General features: G+C 40.0%; 1 protein-coding gene across 7 annotated transcripts in view; it reads right to left on the bottom strand.

The window, feature by feature from the left end:
* Nucleotides 1-19,636, bottom strand: part of LOC136857940 (macro domain-containing protein PG1779) — a 207,761-nt gene that overhangs the window by 155,685 nt on the left and 32,440 nt on the right. For 3 of the 7 annotated variants that reach the window (XM_067137055.2, XM_067137057.2, XM_067137058.2), the window contains exon 2: nucleotides 14,263-14,392. The exons of the other annotated variants lie outside the window; for them this stretch is intronic. In XM_067137055.2, the coding sequence (XP_066993156.2) occupies nucleotides 14,263-14,392 (130 nt within the window). The remainder of the gene's footprint in view (nucleotides 1-14,262; nucleotides 14,393-19,636) is intronic. 7 annotated transcript variants of the gene reach the window in all.

The raw sequence follows: 19,636 nt of genomic DNA on the forward strand, positions 1-19,636 counted from the left end.
GCTTCCCTATTTAAGGTGGGCCAGTTGAGACTGAAGTTCAGTTCAATCAGAGAGTTAGTGCTGTTGAGGAGAGCTGCTGTGGAGCACTAGATCAGTCAGTGGACAGTGATAGTTCAGTTCAAGTTGAGGTTCAGTCTGAGTTGAGGAGTCAATACAACGACGACAGCTCTGTCTGTGACATGAGTGTTCGTTCTGTTCTGTTTGAGCCAAACTGAGTCTCTCGTGTCCAGCAGCTGTGAGTGAACATGTGTGTGTCTCTGACACAGCATAACAGAAGTCGACAAGGGACTGAACCAAGTCTGCTGTGAGTGCATGGACAGTGAGACTGTGTTGTGTGAGCTGTGAACTAAGTGGATGCAATAGTGAATTGCGGGAATAACTGTGGAACCGACTTAGACTATAAGTCACAGCAATGGAAGAGTACATAACGTGATTATTTCAGTTTGTAAGCATTAAAATGAACCAGTAAAACTGAGTAGAGAGAAAGAGAGAGAGCTTACAAACTGGTGTAATTGTGTGTACTCTATAGTGTAACTTGAGGTCCTTGTGTGCCTGTGTACTGTGTAAGCAATGAGTAGTAATTAAAAAATCTTAATCATAAAATTTAATCCTACCAGTGCCATGTATTTACTACCCCCGCTACATTGCATTATCATTATTAAAGAAAAGATGAAGCAATAATAATGTAGATAGGTAATTGATGGTGCTGCCCACTGTGTCAGTTATGTCTCTCACTGATCAGCTATTCTCTGAGAACACTACCAAGCAATTACATTGCTGCACGTTTCCTAGTTATTTCTTGAGGGATGGGTGATTCAATAACAGACCAATTAAACAGCTATAGGAAATCCACTTCTGCCTTTAGTGGCATTCTTGGTGCGTCAGTCTTGAGAAACTTTCCTACTTTCTAAGACCACCTAAATTAGCAACATCTTTCAATTAAATTTATGATGGAGGTTAACTTCAATGGATACCTTCTTTCTTCAGACCAGACGTCTTCCAAGGACTCACTGTCTACTGCCATGCCTACGAACAGAAACTGCTATCACCATGCAAATTCCCACCACAATAACAGGGTATTCTAATGACATTGCAAAGGGTATAGACACAGAGAAACAAATCCACTGGACTGGATGAATTCAGTGAAGTGGACAGACAACTTCCTTGTTGGATTCCACTCTTTATTTCCAACCAACCTAACTGCATATCTAGGATTTGCACACAGATCGTGGTTTCTTGATAATAGTTGTCTTACTTGAGGTATGTTTTCTGGCACTTCCTAATGCCTTAAACATTCCCATATACATGTATATGATACTCTAGCTGATGCAGAAAGTGTGCACCCTCTGGAACAAAGAATTCCACCCAGCGGCCACATTAGTCGTAATGTATGCACTATATTTTGCCTGGTGGTTGTGTTATAGTTTTGTCAGGTGCCTCCAAACGTGCAGGTTCTGTCAGCCAAGGCGGTAGCTGTGCATGCTAAACCATGATTTCTGCCACTTGCCACTGGTATCAAGTGTTCAGAGTCTCGGTAGGGTAAAATATGTTAATTTTTATTCCTACACCGACTTATGTGGCGAGTCATGTAACTAACTTTGCTTTATCATGCTATTATTGACAGTGAGTGGGCTTTTCTGTGGCCCTGATCATGATGTGTTTGTTCTGAAGCAGAAAATAATATTGTAGTCCAATGATAAATATTTTTCCCCCCAAAATGCTGTGTTCGAAACATTAGAAAGTGGCCATGGAATCGATTAGGGGAGAAGCATACGTAGTGTCTGTCACCTCCCACCTTGTCACAGGATGCACTGACAGCATCCCAGAGAGCGTTGTTCATATTGGGATCAGTCCAGGTCTCCACCATTACTCTCTTTGTTTCAGCCCACACATTCTTAGTGGGATTCATGTCTGCCACACTAGAAGGCCTGTCAATAAGTTTGATCTGACCTTGCTTTGAGAACCATTCCTGAACATGTATGCTACAGAAATAATTGCCATCCTTCACTAGAAGTGTATTATGTGGTCAGCCCAACAGTTGTCTGCTGCTGCTAATCTTTGTTTACTAGTTTTATTGTATACTGCAATTTTTAGATTTTAAATATTACTAGGTGTGTGGAAATATCAATAACTAGCATCAGCTGTTTAACCTATGGATGTAACGAAACACAGATAGTATCCAGTGTACCGCAAACTTAAAATTGGAAAAATAGAACAGTAATATTATTGGTAAACGAGTCGAGTGGCCACGTATGTTATCGCGATAATGCTATGGAGTCAAGCTCTGTATTCAGGAGACACATGGATTTGAACCCCACTGTCAAGCTGTCCTGAAACTGGTTTACTGTGGTTTCCAATTTTTTCTTCCAGGCAAATACAGAGACAGTTCCTATTCATAGGCCACCTTACCTAATTTCATTCACCATTATTCATTTCATTTTCATTTGCTCCTCATCTGAGATTAGCATCAAGAAGTGCATCTGGCAATGAAAACGTGTATAAATTCATCTCACCCCAACCTCATCCCCATATAAGGAAATGAGATTAAGGGCTATACATACAATTTGTACAATAAAACATGCTTTATAACTTTACAATTTCTACCCATTGCAAAAGCATTAATCATCAACAGAACCAGCTACTGCAGACTTTCTAATGACACTGGGTTATTAAGTATTTAGTGTATTTTGTATGCATTAAAAAGGACTTATCACAATTAAACTTTTCACAGATTAAAAACTTGAATTTGAACATGACGACTCCATCCTTCATTTCTCATAATCGCCACTAAATTAAAAAATCACACACACAAAATACCTGTGCAATGGCATCCCCTTTACATGTATGCTACAGAAATAATTGCCATCCTTCACCAGAAGTGTATTATGTCGTCAGCCCAACAGTTGTCTACTGCTGCTAATCTTTGTTTACTAGTTTTATTGTATACTGCAATCCATCCGATTTTTAGATTTTAAATATTACTAGGTCAATTTTTGTTGAAAATGAAATGCATCCATTATCTGTAATTGTGAGGTTTTTCAGTCTGTCAAACCAATGCAGCTTAAATAAATTAGAAAATACCTGAAAAAAAAATGAACGACAGATTAAGCTTGAATGAGATCATTTAATTATAAAAAGAATAACTTGTTTCATTCTTGAAACATCATCAGATTCTATCAAATCACACTTGTAATTTTAAAAATGTGATTTTTTATTTTAAAAACATTTACGTTAAAATTCTGCATACACCTTCCTAAGAACTGTTGAAATGTTAAAACTTATCTTAATGATTTACTCCTCCTGTGCTTCCTCTACCAAGGAATTGTTTAATTGGTACCTATGTACTCTTAGAATAACAGAGAGCGCATCCTCGGTGAGCGAGCGAAAATTGCCGAGAACTTACACAAGCTGCTTTGCGTTTGCTTGTATTTCTCAGTTTTCTGACAGATAGCAGCATAAAGCAGATGATCTAGAATCTGTAAAGCCTGTAGTTTCTAAATCTACCACAACTATCATGCTAATCGCTTTATTTATGTAGACGTGATTCTTTCAAAGCGATCCATATTTTGTACATCGTGCAAGTTTGTGAGTAAGAAAACGGCCTCAGCCACGCATGATGTGTTCCAGAACGATGACGATTTAGCCGAACATACTAACACAGTCTGTGCTGATGATGACTATATAGAGTCTGATGAAGATGTAGCTATAGCAGGGTCATGTAATAATGATGTTGGCGATGTCAATTCAGAGACACGAAATGAGTGAAGCGATGACATTCCACAGTACCATAAACCTCGTGGTATTATCTTTAGTGAAAGTGACAGTCTTACCGATTCGGAAAGTGACGGAAATGAAGACAGTGTAAGCTGTGATGTAGGTGGTAATGACAACGATGGATATATGCATAATGCAGTGTTCAGTGAAGTTTCAATTGGAAGAGACACCCGGTCTGAGCCCTCCCCGCTGTATCTCGAAACACCAGGTCCAAAACATGCCCCTCCGGCAGATGCAGAGCCTGTGCAGTATTTTAACCTATTTCTTACAGTGCATATTTTGAATCTAATTGTCAAGGAAACGAACAGGTACTCTAAATATGATCCGCGGGCAAGATTTCAGCCAATTGTTGATCGTGCCAATAGGCTGTTCTGGTTTCACTACACACCTCATCAGCAGGTAAGTGTAAATGAATTGTTAGTGGGCACAATATGCCATTCATTTCTGATGCAATACATCTCTAATAAGAAGCATCATAGGTGGGGCATTAAGTTTTGGATGATTTGTGACTGTTATCAATTACTGTCTGGGGTTTTATTGTTACAGAGGGGCAAAGAGTGAAGTAGACGAAGAAAAAATTTAAAAGTTTGGCCTGGGACATGTAGTAGTTCATACATTACTATGTGAAACTATTTAAAGAAAGGCTACCATGTTTTCACTGACAATTTTTTTACTAGCATTCCTTTGGCCCGGTACCTATTTGAAAATGGTACTTACCTAACAGGTACTCTCAGATGCAACAGAAAATATATTCCACAGGAACTGAAAGGGAAATTTGGTGTAAGGGAAGAGAAGTATTTTCGGAGTAATGAGGTTCTTGTTGGTGGGTACCAGGAGAAAAATTCACAGAAAAATTCAGTGCTTTTTTCGTCTACATTTTGCACAGCACACACTAAAAGAGTCAAGTGGGGTCGAGGACAGCAAGTTGAAGTATGAAAGCCAGCAATTGTCCTTGAATACAACAATTCAATGGGGGGGGAAGTGGACGCATCTGACATGATGCTGTACACATACTTTGATGAGCGCTGAACTCTAAAATATTGGAGAAGGTGGTATTTTGTATCTTTGCGTAAATGGTGCTGAATTCGTACTTGATTTATACAGAAAATACTTTGAGTAAAGTTATGACATGGCTTAAGTTCACTTCCCCCAGAACAGAATCTATAGGAAAGGAATGGATCCAGGAGAAAACCCCCATAAATAATGTCTTACTCAAGCTAAATTTTCCAAGGGAAGGAGAACTTTCGGTGAAAATAAATGGCAGGTTGCTGGAAAGATGCACTGTGTGCAGCAAAAAAGATGGAGGGCAAGTAAAAAGGTCACAAACTACCTGTTCAGAGTGTATGAAGGGTCTTCATGGTATCTGCGTAAGGTATCACAAGTGTTAAAAGTGACCAGCATGAAATGTGTACATTTGTATAGTGAAATACAATATTTTTAAAACTAGAAACTATAGTGCATAAGATATTGAAATTTTCCAAATAGTTAACCAAGAGCATATCGCTGCAGACAATAATATTAGCACATCGATTTAATTTAATCCTATTCGACTGACATTTTCTCGAGAACTGTTCACGATGTTTCTGTGATTAAATATTCTAGCTATACTGGTTTTTACTAATCAAGGAAAACAATTAACTGTCATTTCACTGTGAAGAAATATGCACAATGTAGTCCCGAGCCAATACATATGGCATTTAAATGTTTTATCAGCACTGATAATAATTCCATAGGAACGGTTTTTCAAACACCCTTGCATCTGTAATGATCGTATGTATTTTATGCCAGATTATTTTCACTCTGGCTGTTAAAGATAAATAATGATAATACCCCATTTCGGAAATAACCTCAACAGTTATTTAAAATTCAACGGCATTATAACGGAGGAAAAAAAATTGTAATAAGCAACATTTTTATATCACATGGTAGTTTGTGTAAAGGAAGGAAAAGAAAGGACTGCTCTGCTTAGCACGTTTTTGCCTGTGAAGAACTTCAGGACCTGTAATGTATTTGCGGCACTATAGCAATAGCACACAGCACCAAACCTTTGACCCATTTAAAAACTAATCATGATCAGTCTCTAGATACAGATATCTCAAGTAATTGTTTCCAAACTGCTAAAACATCAGAGTTGCATACAGACATTGAAATGCTTCAGTAGCCGGTGACTGTCGTAAATTTTCGGTCCTTTTACTCTACAGTCTTATGCCATCCTTCATAGTCTGTGCGCGAGGGGAAAGCGGTGGGGGGAAGACATTGACACAAATGACTGTATGAAAAGTGCATTAACACAGAGTAACTCTGCAACAAATAGAAGGTTGAAATAATACTCTCTCCTCTACCAACTGAACAGTCAAGCTTCATATCACCTGACCTCACGACTTGACGATTGAAATGGCTGAGGGCTGCATTTATTTTACATGGGTTGAGTTGTGAGTTAGCAGTCTCTGCCTGTTTTGGGTGTTTTCATAAGGGAATATATCACAGCCCACGTTGAAAGATAAGTCTGACACGGCCATTTTCTCTTCAGAGCGTGGGGAACATAATTTATTATGTCACTAATTAGTTGGTATTATTATTAACTCAAGCATCACAATATTAGGAAATATCCCAGTGGCAATTAGTATGATGATGAAGTAAACTTAAAACTACTTAACATTGCAGCTCCGTCTTATACACATTCACACATACCTTAAGTATTTTTAAAACTTTTACGCTAAGATTTAAGTCGCATGCAATTATAAAACATTTCTGCTTATTGTTGCCTGTTTTTCTACATGTACATGTAACATCGTACAGCCTACCAAGTACAAAGAAGTTGTTACTATTCCTATTCCTATTATCTGAATGGGGTTTGCATTCCCTTGATCCACGATTTGCACACACAGCATTACATGATCATCAACCCAGTTTTTTTTTTTTTTTTTTTTGCTAGGGGCTTTACGTCGCACCGACACAGATAGGTCTTATGGCGACGATGGGATAGGAAAGGCTTAGGAGTTGGAAGGAAGCGGCCGTGGCCTTAATTAAGGTACAGCCCCAGCATTTGCCTGGTGTGAAAATGGGGAAACCACGGAAAACCATTTTCAGGGCTGCCGATAGTGGGATTCGAACCTACTATCTCCCGGATGCAAGCTCACAGCCGCGCGCCTCTACGCGCACGGCCAACTCGCCCGGTCAACCCAGTTTAAACAACTACCTATGTTCTTTCACACACAGATGAATACTCAACCACTTCTAGACTGTCTGTACTTTTTGTGTATAATGAACTCATCCTGATTTTACTTCACTACTATTTCCATTCCCATTCAGCCATGACTCTGCAGAAAAGACAATATCCACATGGTATGATTCAGTAAGGTTCCAAAGTTCAATCATTTTATTTTGCCTGCTTTGAGAATTCACCTGCAGTAGTCTTAGGGTCTTACCTCCATAGTCTATAATCCGTGGCTGTTAACTATGAACTAGCTTATGAAGTACTCAGAAGTGTCTCATCTTGTAATATGGCCAGTGGCACGGCAGTTTTACAAGATTCATTTGAATTTACACTGACCTATAAATATGCTTCTATTTTACACTCACTCACTCACTCCGTAGGCTTCTGAGGGACGTGAAGTTCCCATGCCGATCTCACAATCCTCTTCCATCCTTTTTGATCTTGAGCCTGCTCTTCCCAGTTATCAATTTGGAGGGTCCGGCATTCCTTGCTCATCCCCTTCTTCCAGGTGCTTTGGGGTTTTCCCGAAGGTCTTTTCCCATGAGATCCCTTGTATAGATCAACTGGTGCTCAGTTATCCTTCCTGCATCCTCAGTACATGTGCAGCCCAGCACAGTCTGTTGGATTCTATCACACCCATTATAGTGTGTTGTTGAGAAAGGGTGTAAAACTCATAATTATATCTTTTCTGCCAGCTATGAGAGATAGGATCAAACCATGGGACAAATATTTTTCTATAAATTTTATTCTCAAAGACTTGCAACTGCTGCTGCTCTTTCTTGGTTATTACTCCATGTCTCAGAACCATACAGAAGTATGGTTGAGGGTTGTAGATAATTGTTTTTGCATGTCTTGTTATTAAAAACTTCGAGCCTAAGATAGGGCTCATAGAGTAAAATGTCTTATTTGCATTCTTAATTCTAGCTTGGTGTTCCTGTTGCCTTCAGTTTTGCTCATCGATTAATACACCAAGGAATTTAAACTCCTCTACTCTTTTAAATATATATTTCCCAATTTTCAAAGGCAATCTGTCAACCTCATCATGATTCGGTCTCTGTACAACCATATAATGTGTCCTTTTATCATTTACCTGTAAGCCAATTTTTGCTGCCATTTCCTCTAGTTCCATAAAAAACTGCCTAATTTCGAATTCATTGTGGCCAATAAGAACAATATCATCCGCATATGCAAGGACTTTATGTTGTCTCCCCAATATGATGCCAGCAGGTACAAGAGCTAATTTCCTGATAATCTTCTCCAATGCAATGTTGAACAGAAGATGAGATAGTGCATCCCCTTGTCTCAGAACAGTTCTATTGTGGAAGGAGCCTGATTTTCTGCCCTTGAGCAAAACACAGCTAACATTAGGCTACCATCCAAACACAGTTTGCACATGTTAATTAATTTTATGGGAAAGCCAAACTCCATCATGATGTTCCAGAGCCCTTCTCTATGGATTGAATCGTATGCCTTGAAGAAATCTATGTAGAGATTTTACATGGTTTAAAATTTATTTTGTAAAATAGTATAAAATGTTTTAAGTATTCCTCTATTTTTGCTCCTCTTCCACACATATTTTCTGAGCAGACTGAAATGCACTGCAAAATTCTAATATTTTTGCTCCTCTTCCAAACATATTTTCTGACCAGACTGAAATGCACTGCAAAATTCTAAAACTTTACAAATATGTTTTGAAAGAAGTAATTTAAGTTGCTGCTTGATATTACAAATGTCCAAAATGAGAGCCAGAACAACTCAGCACCGCAGCAGGATATAGGAAGAAGGTGGGATGCAGTATATACTGTAAGATCCAGTCGACTGAATCCTTCAGAAGCATCAAATTCCTATGATATTCCACAGACTATGCTATGTAGACAATGGACTGTACCCTCTGCCTTCTACATCAAGGAAAAAGGAAACACGCAGAGGTCTTGTCACGTTGATGGCTAAAAAGTGACTTCTCCACAACATATTACAGGAAGAAGAAAGCAAATTTAACTTCTTTTTCCTAGCATTTTCCTGCTGGTACAGGGTCTGCTGTTCTAATCTTGGCTCGCCATTTTGGATGGTCTTGGGCATCATGGGTACTAAAGTTCAGAGTTTTCATATCAGTATTTACTGTGTCATGCCAGTGCTGCTTTGGATGTTCATTTGGTTGTTGCCCATTAATTTCAAAGGTGTGGGTGAAATTGGCAACTGTTCCAGGTGCAGCACGCAGGATGTGACCGTACCATTGAAGACATTTTTTTCCCCGCGCCTTTGCAGTGATGGGTGCAATGTTCATTTGCTGGTGGACAGTGTCGTTTTTGACATAATGGCAGGAGTGTGATGCCTATCGATCAACGGAGCATATGCATTTCCATGGTGTGTAATTGGCGCTCTGTAGCTTTGTCAGCTGGTCGACATTCAACACCGTATAAAGCAACAGGACGTACTATCAAGTGGTATATTTTGGATTTCAGATGTAGTGGCACCCTTCTGTCACAGAGTATGGCTGTGACTTTCCTCCATCTCATCCATGCTGCCTTTATCCTACTTCGCACTTCATCACCTATCCCACTATCAGTCTGTAGGAGAGATCCTGGATAACTGAAGCTTAAGGTCTTCGTTAAGGCCTCTCCATCTTGAATCAAGCTGTTGCTTGGGATGGTTTCCAGGTATTCAGTCTTCTTTTTGTTCAGTCTAAGACCGTATTGTGAGAGACTGCTGTTCCAATCTTCAACTTGACGCTGCTATCCACTTCTTGTGATATCAGCAAGTGCGACATCATCTGCATTTAAGAGAGTACAACGGACACTCCTCTGCAGGTCCCATGCGACTGTGTACATGACAAGGACAAAAAGCAATGGGGACAGTGCGGAGACTTGGTGTACACCAACTTTCACTGGGAAGCTCTCCAAGATGCCGACAGTGCAATGTACATGACTTGTGGTGTTCGTGTATAGCATCTTGATCCAATTGATAAGCATTTCTGGTAAACCATGGTCATGAAGTGCATACCACATCACACGATGTGGAACACAGTCGAATGCCTTTTCAAGATCAGGGAAGGCAAAATGCAGCGGCTGATGTTTCTCTCGGTGCTTTTCAATGAGAAATCTAACAGTGAAGATTACATCGATTGTTTCAACACCCTTGACGAAGCCGCACTGGTTGGTACTAATATTGACAATGTCATGCAGTCTTCGATGGAGGATTTTCTCAAAAATCTTCATTGTGTAAGGAACTTTTTTCCTTAAATTAAACTTAATTTGAAAAATGAAATGTGCTTTGCGGTATTATGACTTTGTATGTAAAAAATTCTTGTAAGCATAATTTTTATTGGTGGTGATGATATAAAACTGTCCTCTAAAATGGCCTATTATGTCCTCCTGTTACGTATTACAAAGAAATAAGAATTTGACCCTCAATGAGTTATATTTATCTTCACCCTTCAGCTGTGTGGATGTGTTGACTTCTATATGGCTTTGCTCTTGGACCAATGAGAGAGAGAGAGAGAGAGAGAGAGAGAGAGAGAGTGCAAGCCGTGCAAGCCGGTACTGGGCAGTTCTGAGGGTTCTAGAAATGGCCACTAGATACAAATGATCTTGAGTGCACATAATGGTAATAAAATATTACAAATATCACAGAACAAAGTTGAATCTTAAGGACTGAACGTCCATGGTTTTGACAAGGTGAAGAATAACTCACTTTCATAAATTTATTTATTTTGAAGCTAAATGGAACTTTAGCAACTTTAGTCCTTCTGTGAAATGATATTTGGTCCACCCAAGAAAGAAAGTAGCAGCTCTGCATGCCATAACAAGCAAGAAACACAGAAAACACATTACAAGTATTTCATTGTTTAGTTTTGGTTTAGTGTTGGTTATTTTAAGAGAACTCAAGTTATTACAAGTATATGAAATATCCATATACAGTGAAACCCCTGACTTTAGACACCCCTTCTGACTGGACATATATTGAATTAATTCCTTATACTTTAACAAGTTAAAAATCTTCTGTACATTGGACACCCCTCGACTCTGGACACTGGACAGCCCTTAAGTGACAGTCTGCACAGGTTAACTTTATTTTTGTTTTGCTGTTTTGTAATGGTTTAGTGCAAGCAATTTTAAACATTGTAATTGGAAATGCTGCATGTCCGAGAGCATTTAAAAACAATAACATTAAGACATACAGTCTTTCTGTATTTTGGCATCACAACAGAAAAGACTGGATAACAGGTGATATTTTCAGTGAATGGTTAAGAGGAATCAGTCTAAGGATGAAGAAGGCTACGACTAAAATACTGTTTATTTTTTAAAATAATGCTACAAGTACAAGCCATGTGAGCCTCAATCTATCCAAATGTCCAAGTAAAATTTATACTTTCCAACTTAACTAGTGAAGTGCAACCACTAGACAAAGTGATAATTCAAGCTCTAAAATTACTGGACAGGAAACAGTTAATACAGGCCCTCATAAACAAAGCATGCAAGTGTACGATTGCAATTGAATTTGCACGGAGTGTGATGGTCCTCAACGCAATTCGCTGGATCCATGCTGCTTAGGTGGGAGTGTCTAAAGAAATAATTGTGAAATGATTCCATCATACAGAATTTGAGTCCCAATCAAGTGAAGAGGAAGAACCATCAAAAAGAGCAATTGAGATTTTTCCCTGAAGTCCTTCGCAGTGAATTGTCAGATGTTGGTGTTCTTGGTGATTTTGATAATGTGTTGTTTAAGTCCACGATGATGTTCCTGGAACAACTGATGGAGTATTACAAAAAGTGATTTCTTCAGAAGAAAAAATGTCTTTGGAAGGAGAAGAAGAAGAAGAAGAAGCAGAAGCAGTTGCTGTTCCCACAGAGACACTGCAGTAAAGGGTGAATACTGTAGAGAACAAAATGCAAAATAAAACTTAGGACAATTCTGCAAGCAAATTTTTTTTTACAGTTTCAGTAGGCATGAAAGTCAGTGTACTGCACTGTATAAAAATTCAAAGAATCACTGTTTTTATTATGTATATACAGTACAGTCCTGGGATTCAAACAGAGGTCAGACAGAGAGATGGACTATCTCCTCTTCTATTCAGCTGTCTTCCTGACAAAGTGATTGGAGAATGGTGCCATGAAATGAAAGGAATAGGTGGTATACGAATGGGATGCAAGAACAAAGGAATTGGAGTTGACTGTTTAGCCTTAAATGATGACATGGTGGTTCTATCAGAGTCAACAGAGAAGGTACAGAACCAAATTGCCCAACTCCAGGAAGAAGCAAGTAAGGCCGGCCTACAGATCTCCTTTGAGAAGACACAATACATGACCAACATCAAAACAGCACCTGGATGGATGACAGCTGAGAAAGAAAAGATTCAGAAAGTGGAGAGATTCAAATATCTGGGGGAGTCAGAAACAGAGGCACTGTTTTTGAGAATCAACAAGATGAACTTGGCATATAAACTAACTGTGAACACTTACAACAAGAAGAATATTTCAATCAATGCAGACACTACCAGACAGTGATCTGCCCGGAGGCCTTATATGCAGCTGAAAGTTTGAACCTGATGAAAAAAGGATTGGTCAAGAAGTTGGAACTAGTGAAGAGAAAGATTCTGAGGAAGATACTGGGACCCCAAAGAACAGAGGATGGATCATACAGAAAGAAAGGAAACCAAGAATTATATCTCAATACGGAAAAGTTCTCAGATACCATCCCGAAGAGGAGAGCCATGTTCTTCAGACATATCTACAGAATGAAGCTGACCAATCAGATAATAAGATTTTCTGAGATCAGGAATACTACAGTGCACTGGTACTAGGAGGTTAAGAGGGACCTGGAAGATTTGGGAACACAAGGAACGGAAATCCGCAACAGGGATGTTTAAAAGTCGAAGATCAAGGCCAGGAAAAGGTTCCAGGAAAACGTTAGATCCTGTACCCAAGCACCAATGGACAGAAAAGAGGAGGAGATTGCAGAGTGAAAGGATGAAGGAGTACTGGATGAGGATCAAAGCCCAGAAACAGATGAAACTGAATTCGAATTAACGTGGTCCATAGTCGGCCAAAATGAAAGAATATAATGATGATGCTTGTTGTTTAAAGGGGCCTAACATCTAGGTCATCGACACCTAATGGCACGAAATGAGACGAAATGTAAGGACAATTAAAAATCCATAATCCTCCACTGACCAGAATTCAAAACATGAGGACGAAGAATGAATGGATATGTAGTTAAAACAATAAGTGGATCCGACCCGCAATGCCCCACATTCCTAGAAACTAGCATTACACAATAGTATTACTGACCAAGGGACTGCTTCTAAAGCATAATACTGAATCGATGATGCTTGTAGTCTAAACGAATCCAAAATCCAGGTCATTGGCCCTCATAATGGTACTTATCGCTAGAAAAGTAGAACCATGGTATTTGTCAGGTTGCAGTACTAATCAAAAGCAGTGTAGGCTTGCAGTATTCCACACATTATGGTACTACTCACAGGTAATGTAATGCGCACATGTAACACAGATCTATGGTGTTTCACACATTGTGTCGCTATTTACAGGCAACGCAAACCTATGGTGTTCTTCACATAAGTGGACTAACCACAGGGACTCGCACTATCTCGTGGTGTTCCTCACGTAGTGGGTACTAATCATAGGCAAGGCAGAATCATGGTGTCGCTCATATAGTGGTACAAATCACAGGTACTGTAAAATGCATCCTGAGCACACACTGTCACTACTAATCACAAACCTATTGTGTACCAAACATAGTGGTACTACACCCAAGTAAAAGTGACCCATGGTGTTCCCTGCGTGGTGGTACTAATTACAAGTAGTAACCTGGTTCTAATTTGATCATCCCTTGGTCACCCCTTATGACAGGTAGGGGATACCGTGGGTGTATTCTTCATCTGCGTCTCCCACCCACAGGTTGTAAATGAAAGAAGATACAGTCTTGGTCTAGAAAGCCAAGAATAACATCGTGCTGACCACATGACACCTCATAATCTGCAGGCCTTCGGGCTGAGGAGCGGTTGCCTGGTAGGCCATGGGCCTTTGGGGCTCTTGCGCCATGGGGTTTGTTTGTTTGTGTACAGTATACAGTACACACTAGCTCAGTATTTTAACTTTCCTGTGTGTTAATGTACTTTTGAAATTCTGTACACCCAGCCCGTAGATTGGACACATTTTTAACGAACTGTAGGAGTTCAACTTAGAGGGGTTTCACTGTATAAATATGAAACACAAACACAAAAAATGCAACAAAAAATAAAACCTTACAATTACCTGAAAACCTTTGTTGAAAGCTACTCCTAGAAACTATAAATCTGCATTCCAAATATGACGGAGCAACAGCTACATTCTTTGAAGAGCGGAGCCAAACAGCAGCAGATCTGATGATGACATTTGATGATTGCTGCAAGAATGTTTAATTTTTACTTCAAAATAGAATAATACCATCTGAGAAAGAAACATATACAGTAGAACCTCGATGCATCGTTCCCAGAACTTCCAATTCATTCGGTCCCAAAAATGTTCCATATAAACTAATGTTAAATTTCCTCGCATCTATCATTCCTCAAAATATCGTTTTATCGCATCGATCGTCAAAAAAATATTTGTCCTCGGCTACAAATCTCCTGCATGGATCGATCGTACGTAAAAAAAACTATACGCAAAAGTTTTTTTGAATTTAAAGAGATAGCTGAATACTCTAGCATATAATAGCAGCAACTTATTACGCAAGAATGTACCAGCGATTACGAGTTACTAGTCTTGAGCAAGGATCTCGTAGACTGGAGTGCTGTGCACAGGTTTTATTCATGCGCAACCTCACTACAAGCCTTCTGGCGCCAACGCTTCTCCTTGAACCACTAACCAGCCCCTAGAAGTATTCATATTTACAAGAATTAAAATGGAGGCACTGTAAAATTCAAATTTGCCACCATTTTCTGTGTTGCTATTGGCTCGCTAGGGTTGCCAGCTTCGTTAAAAACGAGAAAACCGTGCAGTTTAAAATAGTCATGGCGTGCACCGGATAAGTTTTAATTAGTCACAGGGTTATTAACCGTGTCGTATCTTGTGATGTGTGTGGGATGCTAAAGTCCTGTTGACCACTTTGTTACCATGCCCAGTTGTCTTGTTACAAGCCGGACCTAACCAAGCCAGACCAATAATCCTAAGTTGGCAGCATCCCTTAGCCCGCTGTAACACCATCCGAGGCGCCATGTAGAATTTCTAGCTTCTGTAACATTGTCCGAGCCGCACCATGTGGGATCTCTAACCTATAGTTCGCGAAGGGTCGACGGAATCTTTACCAAAATACGGGTTATTGCCATAATATCCATGTATGTCATTAATGTGCAATAAGAGAACTGACCTTGAAGGTATTCAAATTACTACGAGATCTAAGGAAAAGTGAAACAAAACAGCGTAAAAGTAGCGGTTATTATCTTCATTGCGTAACGGTATTTCATGATTGCAATATTTTGATAGCGTTATGTATAGTATGAGCATGTCCGGCTCCATGGCTAAATGGTTAGCAAGTGTTGGCCTTCAGTTCAATTTCTACGTCAAAAATAAGGAAAATTACAGCAATTAAGAAGAATCGTAAGGAGAAGGGAAGCCGGGCTGAGCTTTTAGGGTCAAATCCACACTCAAAGGGGGAAGCTTTTTCTCGGTCATTAATAGTTTTTTTGGAGAGAATTGAGGCCAATACTATGACGATTGATGTGAGAATGATTGAGCCACAATCGGGTCGGGGATTTTAACTTTCATTGGTTAATTCCGACTGTGTGTGTGTGCGCGCCGACTTACGCATTAGGATTGATCTTAGGTAGAGCCGCATTTTCATAAGCGCGTAAATTGCCTATCATGTGACAACTCGAAAGATCTGCACCTGGCTTTGGAGGCCACACGCCATTATTCATTCATTTATTTGTATAGGCCACTAATGGACCACGTAAAGCGCCTTCCTTTCTTCAGAACAAGTTGTTCCAGTCTTCAATTTCTTGATCTCCCAACCCACTTCCCACTTATGTACTTTTTGTCTGAACATCCGTCCATCGTGAATGTCCGAGTCTGTGATGCCAGCATCCTTCATGTCTTCTCTAAACTTATAATGTCCAATAATGGACCATTTATATTGGTATTATAAATTTACTCATTCGGAACAAATATTTCAGATTCCCTTTGGGAATTAACATCTATATCATCTGATGGCCAAGCAGGCATCAATTGTTGGTATAGCTGAGACGGGCAAAGCGTACCCAGCGGCATTCAAAGAGTTCGGCAAACGTTTGATCTCCTTGGTCACTCACTTGCCTAGCAGGGGGTGATTTATGATGGCAGTGGGCTTTAAAACAGAAGTTCGCATTCCCCTTCAGAAATCCTCACAACTCTGTTGCCAATGCACCTCTTGTTAAACAGACGTCAGTCTCTTTTTTCAGCTCAGACAATTCACACTTGCTTTGTTCGCTGTTTGAAAGTTTTGGATTATTTCTTTGCTTCGTTAATATTTGTGAAGGGTGTTGCTTTTCATTTCACTTCATGCAGTGATGTGGAGACCATGGAAATCACACCTGGAAATTATACAACCGGGGAGAATGACCAGTACCTCGCCCAGGCGGCCTCACCTGCTATGCTGAACAGGGGCCTTGGTGGGGGATTGGAAGATTGGAAGGGATAGGCAGGGAAGAGGGAAGGAAGCGGCCGTGGCCCTAAGTTAGGTACCATCCCGGCATTTGCCTGGAGGAGAAGGGGGAAAACACGGAAAACCACTTCCAGGATGGCTGAGGTGGGAATCGAACCCACCTCTACTCAGTTGACCTCCCGAGGTTGAGTGGACCCCGTTCCACTTTTCAAATTTCGTGGCAGAGCTGGGAATCGAATGCGGGCCTCCGTGGGTGGCAGCTAATCACACTAACCACTACACTACAGAGGCGGACAATTATTATCATCATCATCCCAGTCCCTAGTTCGTGATTTTACTTTTCCTTTGCTGGGCGAGTTGGCTGGTGTGGTTAGGGGCGCGCCGCTGTGAGCTTGCATCGGGGAGATAATGGGTTCAAGCCACACTGTCAGCAGCTCTGAAGATGGTTCTCCGTGGTTTCCCATTTTCACACCAGGAAAATGCTGGGGAAGTACCTTAATTAAGGCTACGGGCACTTCCTTCCCACTCCTAGGCCTTTCCTAGCCCATCGTCGCCATAACACCTATCTGTGATGGTGCGACATAAAACAAATTGTAAATAATTGTTGTACTTTTCCTTTCTTTACTGAAAGCGAGACACTGATATTAGCAGCATGAAATTACGTATAATATTTTAATAGGCCTACTTTGGTATCAATTTAAGTGTAGTCTTTGTCGAGTTTATTTGCCAATTCCTTCTTCCTGTTTTTTCTTTCTTTCTTTCTTTCTTCCTTTCTTTCTTTCAACATCTGCGACCACCGCACGTGTTAACCACGAAACAAATTATTCTGCGATATCGGTGTGTGCTGTGGTTCATGATCAAATTTTTATATTTATATTTTGACTTTAGAATAAATTAAATGTTAACATGTTTAAATAATCAATGCAAAATATGACAACCTTGCTTTCGACAGAGCTCACTTGCCTTTTAAACGACACGCGCCTCTTGTGTCCAGAGGAAAGAAACCGACTGACAACCCTCATTATCACTAGGGCGGGCAGAATGACAACCCTCATTATTACCAGGGTGGGCCAAATTTTGAGATCAAAGGATACCGCGTGGGTATCTTTGAACGTCAGGACTATAATGAGACAAAGTCTCTCATAGTGCATTGGCACTGCCGGTGGCTATAATTAAGCTTATGCAGTGGCCTCCACGGTATGCACTAGCCAGCGTCTTGGTAGGTGTGCTAGGTACCAACTGACGAGCCCAGCCTAGCACACGGAGGTGAACCGCTGGCAACCAAGAATGAGTTAGCTGGAAAAATTATAATGTCCAATAACGGACCATTTATATTATAAATTAACTCATTCGGAACAAATATTTCAGATTTCCTTTGGGAACCAACATCTATATCATCTGATAGCCAAGCAGGCATCAATTGTTGGTAGTGAGATGAAGTCTCTCATAGTGCATTGGCACTGCCGGTGGCTACAATTAGCCTACGCAGTGGCCTCCACGGTATGCACTAGCCAGCGTCTTGGTAGGTGTGCTAGGTACCAACTGATGAGCCCAGCCTAGCACACGGGGGTGAAACGCTGGCAACCAAGAATGAGTTAGCTGGAAAAATTATAATGTCCAATAATGGACCATTTATATTGGTATTATAAATTTACTGATTCAGAACAAATATTTCAGATTCCCTTTGGGAATCAACATCTATATCATTATATGATCCACTTCATGTTCTTTATACTTTCGGTGTATTCCAAGATCTGTTTAGTCAGTCGGCTGTCCGTCATTCTCTTGATGTGACCATAGAATTTCAGTTGACGTTTCATCATGTCGTGTACTATGTTGGATATCTGCTCAGTCTCCTGTCTACTTCGCAACTGGTATCCTTCTTGTGTCTTTTTTGGATCCTAGAATTTTTCTGACAATTCTTCTCTCTAGTTTATTGATGTTTTCTAGTTCACCTTTTCAGTTCAAGACCAATATTTCAAATGTGTACAGAGTTTCAGGTTTTATGACCTTATTAAAATGTCTCACTTTGGTGTTACGTGATAGACATGATTTATTGTAGATGTTCCCAGTCTTCCAGAATGCTCTGGTCATCCTTTTTCTTCTCTGTCTGGCCTGTATCATCTCTCCGAAGTACCTGAATGTGTGAACCCTCTTGATATTTCCGTATTTTGTAGTAATTTCCTCTGGTGCGTCTTTCAGGTTTGACGGATATTGTGTTTTCTCGAAGGAAATCTGTAGTCCCACTTTCCCAGCCATCTCTTTCAGAATTTCAATTTGTTCTGTTGCTGTTTCCATGGTATCTGCAAGTACTGCTAAATCATCCGCATATGCTAGATAACCGATATCTATTCCCTTGTTCTTTCTTCCTAACCTGACAGGTTTGTGAAGTCCTTGTGCTTTCAGTTCCTTTTCTCATTTTCTGATCACTTTGTCCAGTATTATGTTGAAAAGAATAGGTGATAGACCATCACCTTGTCTTAATCCCGTTCTAATTCTAAATGAATGTGATAGTTCCCCCATGATTTTGTTTTTGGATTTAGTGTCCGTTAGATGAGATTTGTTGTCTTCTTGTCAAGGCCTCTGCCCTCTAGTTCTTGTATCAGCGATTGTCTGTCCACAGAATCGTAAGCATTCTTGAAGTCTGCGAAAGTATAAACAATCTCTTTGCTTCTCATTGCATGATATCTCAGAACTGTTTTCAGATTGAGTACTCTGTTCAGCACAAGATCTTCCAGGTCTGAAGCCTGCTTGGTATTTTACTATTGTTTGTTCCAATTGCGACTGTACTCTATCTAGCAGGCACTGTGATAGAATCTTGTAAGCAGATGACAATAGCGATACTCCTCTGTAGTTATCTACATTCGTTCTATCTCCTTTCTTATGAAGAGGGTGTATGACTGCACTCTTCCAGTCTTCAGGCAGTGTTTCAGTTTCCCAAATATCTTGTATTATCTTCGTGATTTGACTGATTGTTTTTGGTCCGAATTCCTTTAGTAGTTCGGCTAC

The sequence above is a fragment of the Anabrus simplex genome, chromosome 1, assembly GCF_040414725.1.
Source record: "Anabrus simplex isolate iqAnaSimp1 chromosome 1, ASM4041472v1, whole genome shotgun sequence".
Taxonomy (NCBI): Eukaryota; Metazoa; Arthropoda; class Insecta; order Orthoptera; family Tettigoniidae; genus Anabrus; species Anabrus simplex.